General features: G+C 36.4%; 1 protein-coding gene across 1 annotated transcript; it reads left to right on the top strand.

Annotated features, from left to right (window-relative positions):
- The first annotated feature begins 7,345 nt into the window (after positions 1-7,345).
- LOC107762272 (uncharacterized) lies at positions 7,346-8,187 on the top strand. The gene has a single exon (XM_016580623.2). The coding sequence runs from the start codon at positions 7,479-7,481 to the stop codon at positions 7,959-7,961; it is 483 nt and encodes a 160-aa protein (XP_016436109.1). The 5' UTR covers positions 7,346-7,478; the 3' UTR covers positions 7,962-8,187.
- Positions 8,188-9,790: the final 1,603 nt, after the last annotated feature.

Here is a 9,790-nt window from a genome sequence, read left to right as displayed (position 1 = left end):
ACCCGACTTATTTATGAAAAAATCTTGACATGTTTTTTTATTATTATTATTATTTGTTTTTGGCTTTTTAGCAAAAGGGGGGTTGGACCCGATGGGGGTTGCCTACGTATCTCACATCCGGTGAGAATCAAACCCGCGTAGTTCGGACAAATCAACTATTTTTGAGAAGACCCTTTTCCATTTTCTATATTTTTTTTTTGTTTTTTTTAAAACAAACAAACAAACTTTTATTTTTCATTCATAACAAACTATCAAACTAACAAAAAACATAAAACATTCCTTCTTTTTTCAAAATTTCGGCAGAGTTTCAACACTACTTGGACATTGATTTTTTTTTCTAAATATAAGTAGTTATATCTCTACACTGTTATTTTCTCCTCTTCTTCACGATTTTTTTTAATCTGTGGAAAATGATGAAAACATACGAAAATCTTTTGAATTTTCATGCTTTGTTTTTATATGTAATTTTATTTTTTATATTTATTATTATTTTAAAAAATATGGCATGGGAAACATAAGGATTTCCAAGACATCTTGGATTTCGCAAATGTTCCCCACGCGCTTTTCCCAACATGTGAAGCATGGGGGATATAGGGAATTCCAAGACTTCTTGGATTCCACAAATGTTCCCCATGTGCTTTTCTCAAAATGAAGCATGGGGGACATGTGGAATATCAAGGCTTCATGTGGAATACCAAGGCTTCTTGAATTCCACAATGTTCCCCATGTGCTTAATTAACATAATAGCATGATTATCTAAAAAATCGTGCAACTTTCTTATTTGACGTGATCAGCATGATAAGGAGTGTCATTTGTCCGCAAATATCATTGATCCGCCAAATGACCCATTCACCCTTGAATAAATACAACATGTAGCACATAGGATGCCATAAGATGGTCTATTATTTTCAGGTTGCTTGTCCTAGACGGACCCAACCCCTATGTTGAGTCCCCTAAGTCAAATGCACATGATGCAAATAAACGTTCCTACTAGGGATCCGGCATGTGGATTTGTTATACTAGGTTCAAAAACCTGGGTCGGTGTTCTAGACAGTGTACCCGAGTGGACAACTCGAGCTGAGGAAGGAGCTCCTTTCCGGGAACCAAAAGGCTAGCCGGCTTAGAAACTTTCCGAGCCTCTTTTATTTAGGGTATGACACTAACAGAATAGGGAGTCTCAACCAGTAAGCACATCCCCCGAGGTAAGAAGAGAAGGGTTTCGGCACAATTTATATACAGTTCAGATAATATCAAAGCGGTAAAAGCAGCATTTAGCACATTAGGCTCAAAACATGTAAAAATCACATAAAGCCAAATATAATAATTTATCTAAGCTCGAATTCTTAACCCTGAACCAGTGGTTCTGGGTTTTTATCCCCAGCAGAGTCTCCAGAGCTGTCACACCTCCTTTTTCCGCACCCGCGAGGGGGCAAGGGAGTTTTTTCCAATTAAAGGACAATCGAAACGGGATTGGTTTATTTATTTCAGAGTCGCCACTTGGGAGATTTAGGGTGTCCCAAGTCACCAATTTTAATCCCGAATCGAGGAAAAGAATGACTCCATATTACAGTCTGCGTACCAGAAATCTGGATAAGGAATTCTGTTAACCCGGGAGAAGGTGTTAGGCATTCCCGAGTTCCGTGGTTCTAGCACGGTCGCTCAACTGTTATATTCGGCTTGATTATCTGATTTCATACAAATATGAACTTATGTGCAAATTTTAACTTTTTACCGCTTTTATAATTATTATTTTAAAAGAATGTGAACATCATTTAAAACATGTCTTTGGACTGCGTCACATGAAATGCACCCATAATCCGGAATACATTTTATTTGATGTTTTGGGATTTGGATTTGGGTCGCATGAAATGCACACCCATGTTTAAGAAAGTAAATTATTAAACACGCGCCTAAAGAGACTATCGCGTTATTATTCCGGGAAGGCCGTGAAATTCGCTAAACGGCCCTCCTGAATTCTGAGTAATTTAAAACAAGTATTTACTGAGGGCCCCGCAATTCGTATTTTTTTATTCGGCGAGGCTCATCTCCTTCTTATTTTTTAAAGGAATTTGCAACGTCGTGGACATGCATCTCGAACCACGTTACAATCAATGTACCCGCGATTTAGAGACACATTTCAACTCCGCTGAGATTTGGATTTGGGTCACATAAATGTGCACCCGAGTTAGGGAGGATAAATTATTAAAGGCGCGCCTAAAGTAACTAGCGCATTATTATTTTGGGTCGGGCCGTGAAATTTGCTAATCGGCCCGTCCCGAAATCTAAGTGTTTAATACATATATTTTGTGAGGGCCCCGCAATCTGTGCGTTTTCATTTGGCGAGGCTCGTCTCATTTTTATTATTATTATTTTTTTTAATATTTTCTTTTAATTAAAAAGGTAAACTTAAAGTTACTACATTTTTTACTTTATCTATTTAAAGAGTTAATTCAAAGTTATTAAAATATATTGCAAGTCATGCTATACGTAACGCACTAGTGGTTCACGACAAGTTCTATTTAACTATGTTCCAAATTGGAGCCGGGCCACATGAGATGCACCCCCGGTTCCTTTAATCTAATTACATACAAACCAACAATATTGCCACAAATCACTAATTTGACGCTATTTATAAACTATCATTCTTTTTCCTCTTAATCTAGTTTAATGAAATATAAGCTAATAATCTAACAATAAATGGCAAACATCTGACAATTAGTGATAAACAAAAATATAAAATTAACAACAGAACATAACATATACAATCAGCGATAAACTAACATGACGAGATAAACTTTAAAATACGGCAAATGTATTACTACTACTCAAATTTACCGAGACAAGACATGGAAGCAAAGAACACACCGAGACAACAAAAATAACATGAATACTCACGTTTAACAGCAACATCGAGTTTCAACATCTCGAACTCGCCAACAACCTCGACGTACCGGACCTCGACGAACCAAAGTCGACCTCGACGGAACTCATCCCGGACAGAACTTCTGGGCTGTTTTGTTGAACGTTTTCGTTAGGTTTCAGCTTGTTCGTATATGTGTTTTCTTGGTCAGTCATGGCAAGGGGGAAAGGTCGTTCATGGCTGGACGTTGCAGGCAGTCGTTTGGACGTGGGGGTGCGACTGGATGGTCACCTTGGGCAGTGACGACGCAGCAGGAGCTGGGCTTCGTTCGTGGTCGACGAAGGGAGTTCAGACAGGAGGATGGTCGACTGGTGGTGGGTTGTTGACGGAGGTGGTGTTTGCTGGATTTTGTTGGACGGGTTTTGGTTACGTCGAAGGAGAAGGAGTGGTCGACGAACGTAAGGGAGTGGTGACGACGCAGTGGGGGTGGATATTTCTTCATGCAAGGCCTTGTCAGGATATTTCTTCTGGAAATTGGCCTTCAAGTGCCTCACACAGTAACGGTGGTACGCATAGGGTTCCTGCCATTCAGGCAAGTGCCGTACAGAACTTAAAATACCACCATATCGATCAGATATTAGACAAATACCTGAACGTTGTTTGACAACGTGCTGCTTCAAGTGGTTCAAGAAAAGCGTCCACATCTCTTCGTTTTCGTTGGCACAAATGGCAAAAGCTAGTGGAAATATTTGTCCGTTGGCATCTACTGCAACTGCAATTAAAAGTTTAATATCATCCTTTCCATAGACATGAGTACCGTCTATGAAAATTACAGGACGACAATGCACAAAACCATCAATTGATTGTTTAAATGACCAGAACACATAGTTGAAAATATATTCTGGTCTATCCGGACTCCGCTCAAGCCTCTATTCAACAGCAATCCCGGGGTTAAAGTGTTGCAGTGCGGCCATGTACCTGGGCAACGATGAAAAAGACTTATCCCTGTCGCCATAAATAAGTTCAAAGGCACGTTTGCGACCGAGATATGCCTTTCTTTTGGTTATAGTACAACCATACTCCTGGTGGACGGTTGTAATACACTAGTTAATCTTGAACTTAATGGACACTTCCAAATATGGAATCAAGACAAGAGAAATCAAGTCTACATCCAGGTTGAAATGATTCTCATTGAATGTGTCCATTTCACATCTGTGGGTGCTAATAAATTTACCCACTTTCCACTAACCTGATTTCTTCTTGCTGGCACGCAACATACAGTGACAACCCATAAAGTCTCTACGGCATACAGCCTTGTATACCTCCATAGTTGACTCCCTTACCGTCATCTCACGACACTCTCTTACATTGTAAATTTGTACAGCCCTAATTATGCGAGATTTATCGGGGAAATACATGCCCTTTGTAAGAACTGCTGGTCTAGACTCATCCCACATCGCTGACCAAATTTCATCAGCATCCCTTATGAGGGCATCCACGTTTGGCATACTTAGCAAATTATCAAGGTAGGGAATATTCCGCTCATGAAATGGCACGTGGGACTCGTATACTCTTTGTCTAGTAGGAGGTGGGGGAACATGCTCCCTCGTCAGCTCAGGTTCAATATTCACTTCCTCCTCCTCATCACCCTCATCAGGAAAGGGTGTGTCATCTCCAGACTCATCCGCATTGTTGTCATAATCATTATCATCTTTCTGACTCTGCGCATCTGCCAAATCACAAGTCAATACGTCGTCTATGGGCAACTGTGCGAGGTCAGGAACATCAAGAAGCTCGTTTTCACTGCACAAAAAGAACAAAATCATAAGTTACCTAACTAGATAAATACTTTACATATAGCTATATCACTTTACTTAGAAGTCGTACTGTCTTGACGTTTCATGATGGATATTTTCTTGTTGGTGACGACTCCCGGATGGACCACCGTGGTCCAATATGCCAGAACTACACATATTCCAACTAGGGGCAGGGTCATAACTTGTAAAATTCATATTTGGACGGTACCCCCTATGAAAAATATGAGTGTTAATACAAATCCAATTAAAACATAAAATAAACAATGCTAAAGCGTAGAAAAATTGAAGTTTACCAGTCGTCTTGTGGATTATATAAAGTCGAAAAATTATTTTGTGGCTGCTCATTCGCCGGTGGTGACAAGTTTAAATCAAGGCAAGCTCTTTCATCAGCAATCTGTCCGGCAAAAACTGCTACAGAATAACCACCCAATGACTAGGGGTTATCCCTACTATGCACGCCTTCATTATTGGAAACGTCTTCAATCTTGACGTATATTTCCAACAATTTTATTACAATAATTTCCCTGTATTCATCCATAATCCGCAAAAAATCTCTAAGAGTTTCATCATCTTCGATGTTAAACTCAGAATAATAAGCAAACCCCTACGGAGTCACTGAATACGGAAATCTACCGGTTACTTTAAGGTTAACCGAACGCTTCCTCACACTCATCTTTTTACGTAACAACGATACCAATTTATCGTACTCCATTGTAAGCGGCAATTTAACATGACACTATGGAGGTGAGCTATACCTCACAGAGTTATTCTCCAGCACAACCTCACCCCTCCAATATAATGAAACCCTTATTTTTGACTCTTCAGACATTATAAAAAAATGATTGATAAGAAGAAGAGAGAAATATGAACGGAAGTTTGAAGAAAGTATTGAATGGATTTTCATAAAATTGAAACGCCTTTAAATAAGGCAAGTCCGAGCCTGGGGTGCAGAATTTTTTTTATGTAAAACGCAGTACAATACCACGTTTTATATATTTGAATTATTGTTATGTCAGTTATCCGCAGAACACTTATTGGTGGGCCCAAAAATCAGAGTAAAACTCAGTATAATAATATGTTTCAGTGTAAAACGCAATATAATACTGCATTTTACACTAAAAATTAATTCTCTGCAATCCTGCAGAAGTGGGCCCAAATATTATAGGGAAACGCAGTACAATACTGCGTTTAAGTTAAACGCAATATTGTACTACGTTTTCCTGAAAAAAATAATTTTTTAATAAAATGCAGTATAGTACTGCGTTTAACTTTAACGACTAACTTTTCGTTAAAGTAAAACGCAGTATTATACTGCATTTTATATATTTATGAAACATTTTTTTTAACTGTAGAAACGTATTTTGTGCCAATTTTAGCACTATTTAAGTTTCAGACCCCATCATGTAGAATCAGAAATGGATCCAAATGCAAGTTTCGCAATTAGACCAGTGTTTATTTCTTTGTGTGTATATCTGGTTAAAATCTCATTATCCCTCTACTAAGTTGGATTAGTGGGAAATACAGCTGTGTCAGTTATCATTTACAGTAATCATTAGTGAATCTGGTAATAAAACAAACTAATATCCATCCCATTGTTAATAGACGATTGTACATAGGGAAAGAAATTAGACAAAAGCAAGCGCCAAGCGAAGTTTATAAGCAGAGCGAAGAGTGCACAAGCGGTGGAAGAAGCCTACCCTGTTATTTCAGCTGCTTTTAATGTGTCAACAACTGGATCTTAATTTACTCCCTCATTTACCTGATATGGTTATTAAATTGTTTTTCAAAATTAAAAATTTCCCAACTGAAAAGGCTTATTTGTAGATTTTTTTGGGTGAAAAAAGGCTTAAAAATTGATTTTTTTCCCAAGTGAAAATAATATTTGAAAATTGGAATTGTGTTTGGATATAAATATAATTTTGAGTTGTTTTTTAATTTTTGTGAGTGATCTAAGAGAACTTTAAAAAATAGCTTTTTGAATTTTTTTAAGTTTTCGAAAAATTCCAAAATTCATTTTCAAGTGAAAATTGAAAATTTTATGGCCAAAAACTGATTTCGAAAAAAGTGAAAAAATTTCGACAAAAAAATAAAAAAAAATCTTATGTCCAAACGAGTAATAATAGCATGTTTGGCCAAGCTTATTTTTGGCCAAAAGTGCTTTTTTTTGCCAAAAAATTGAGGTGTTTGGCCAAGCCTCTGGAAGGAAAAAAAGTGATTTTGAGGGGAAGCAGAAGCAGTTTTGGAGAAGCAGAAAAAATAGTTTTTCTCCAAAAGCACTTTTGAGAAAAATACACTTAAAAACAATTTTTTTAAAGTTTGGTCAAACACTAATTGCTGCTCAGAAGTACTTTTCAAATTAATTAGCCAGACACAAATTATTTCTCACAAAAAAACACTTCTCAAAATAAACTAATTTTTAAGGGCCGGCGAAACGGGCTCTAAGTCATTTGAAAGTGCTGGAATGAGCAAGGAAAATGACAGGAGTTCAAAATCGGAGTCCCTCGTTTCGTAATTTCAAGAAAAAAATTGGGTAAAAGGATGCAGTACTCTCCATATACAGCCTGTCACCATAAGTTGACTGGTTGGCAATGCAGTGGACCCCTTAAAATAAATTCCTTTTAATTTTCAGTGATAAAATGTTGACGTGGCTTCCTGGTTCAGTATTCGATACAATATCACCTCCTATTTATACCTCCCTTGTCTTGTTTCCTGTATTCATTTCTCCATTCATATCACATGCTTCCATCTAATTTTACGAACACCAACTGAGTCTGAATCGGATCTAGTGCTTCATTAGCAAAATGGGTATTTGCAGTTCGTGTGAATCTACATCTGTTGCTACAGCAAAATTGATATTACAAGACGGAAGATTACAAGAGTTTCCGTACCCAGTTAAAGCTTCATACTTATTACAAAGAGATCCAACAATATTCATATGTAACTCCGACGAAATGGAATTTGGTGACGTTGTTTCAGCCATAAGTGCTGATGAAGAACTTCAACCGGGTCAACTTTACTTTGCGTTGCCTTTGAGCAATCTGAAACGGAGGCTTCAGGCTGAGGAAATGGCAGCATTAGCCGTCAAGGCTAGTTCTGCATTGAATAATTGTGGCGGTGAAAGATACGGTTGTCGGCGTAAAGCTTCAGATTTCTTATTGGAAAAAGGTAAAGCGGGAGATAATAATAATGGTTCAGACGCGGCGGATTTGAGAAGAGCGAGGAGTAGTGGTGGTAGTGGGAGGAGAGGGAAGTTTACGGCGAGGTTAACTGCAATACCTGAGTAGCAAAATGTTTCATTTTTCATTTGTGAATAGTAGAATTAGTTGAGATTAAAATTCAAGAACTGCTCTATGATTAGTGGGTGGTTCAAAATTCGGCATCTACTTTTTTTAGTTTTAGAACTAGTATTAATTTTCCTTGTCAGCCAATGTAGGGGTTGTATCACAATTTTACCTCTATGAGTTTGATAAGCTATATGGTGTGAAATCATAAAAATATTGATTCCATGGTTACATCAATTTGATTTACAAACAGTTGCTACAACTTCAATATATTTTTCTCTTAAATAGTATAAGGCATAAACGTCTGTAGTAAGATGACGTTACTTAGAGATGATAAAGACGGAGATTGGCGTTTTGAAAACTTCGACACTTTGATTGATACGCGACCTACGTACGCTATCTTCTCGGAGCAACGAGCACGGATTATAACGAGATGTAAGTGATGGAAAATAATAAAATAATGAAAAGAGTTTAAATTTTATATGTTGATAATGTAATTTTCTTTTATATTATTAGATCAATTTTATACTTGATTGTTACGACAAACTAATGTATATTGATATAGTAAAAATTATACTATGAGCATATGTAAACTGGATGAGTTAAAATTCAACAACAACAATAACAAAAAACAACAAAAAAAGAACATCTTGTTGCCAAAGACAAATCAAGCAGCGCTATATAAGGTCAGATTATGTTGTTTGACTTTGTCTATACGGCGGATTGAGAATTTAAATTTTATGGATTTAACTTTAAGATTTTTAATAATGAAATTTAATTTGTTTTTTACGGGATCATATCTAGTATTTGTAGCATTGTTAATGAATTTTGACACATAAATGTATACAATGCATTGAGAATATTAAGTCCAAATGAACCCGATACCAATGCACTATATTAGCCTCTATCGGACATGAATTGCATCACAGATATTACAAGGATTAAGTTATAAGCATACAGTCCCATAATTAGCTAACAAAGTAATAATGTTAAGGCTTTGAACAGTGTTAAAATAATCTAGTAATAATGTTCTAAAGGGACAGCTCAATGATGAAAGAAGAAATTATAATTTGAATCTCAAAATCATGATCAGTCATGCACTACAATCACTCTGAACTCGTGGATTCCCTCTTAAGTCTAATCAACTAGAGTATTAATTTATAAAGAAGAAATAAACTAATCTAAATGAATGAGATGAGTTATTGCAACATTATATAGGGTCAAAGAAAGAAAATATTCTATGAATGTGTATTTGCAACTAGTGGCAGAAATAAATTAACCGTCATCACAGAATAATAAGGTTATATTGTCAAGTAAATTTAGGATTTGAAGCTTATAAGTATCTATATTGACTTCAAGAAAATTTATATTAATAATTGGATTCGCAGTTAACTATTTATAAATATTTTGTGGACTTCTTATTATATAAATAAAATTTGAGTAAAAGATATTGAATTCACCGAACTCTAGATCCGCCTCGACAAGATTCTCTCCATACTACTTTGCTTATCTTTATACAAATTTGACAGGATAAATTTGGTAGATGATGTCGAGTGTGTCTGTGGTTGTGTCATGATTGAAAAATTTAATAGTACTATCACTACATTTATTTTTCAATTTTATTTGACTTCGACAATGAAATTATTAGTTACATATCCTTTCGAGGTCTAATTTCACTAATGCATCAGAACTATTTTCACAAGGTTATATCTGCCATCTGCAACTCCAATAACGGGCTAAATAACATTTTACTTTCTCCACCGTACATCAAATAAAATATAGTAATAGGTGAGAAAACTGAGAAGAGGGAGTGGGGCTAGCGAATCTCAACT

The sequence above is a fragment of the Nicotiana tabacum genome, chromosome 3, assembly GCF_000715075.1.
Source record: "Nicotiana tabacum cultivar K326 chromosome 3, ASM71507v2, whole genome shotgun sequence".
Classification (NCBI taxonomy): Eukaryota; Viridiplantae; Streptophyta; class Magnoliopsida; order Solanales; family Solanaceae; genus Nicotiana; species Nicotiana tabacum.
The sequence above is the reverse complement of the archived record's forward strand: the minus strand, read 5'-3'. Positions and strand labels throughout refer to the sequence as shown.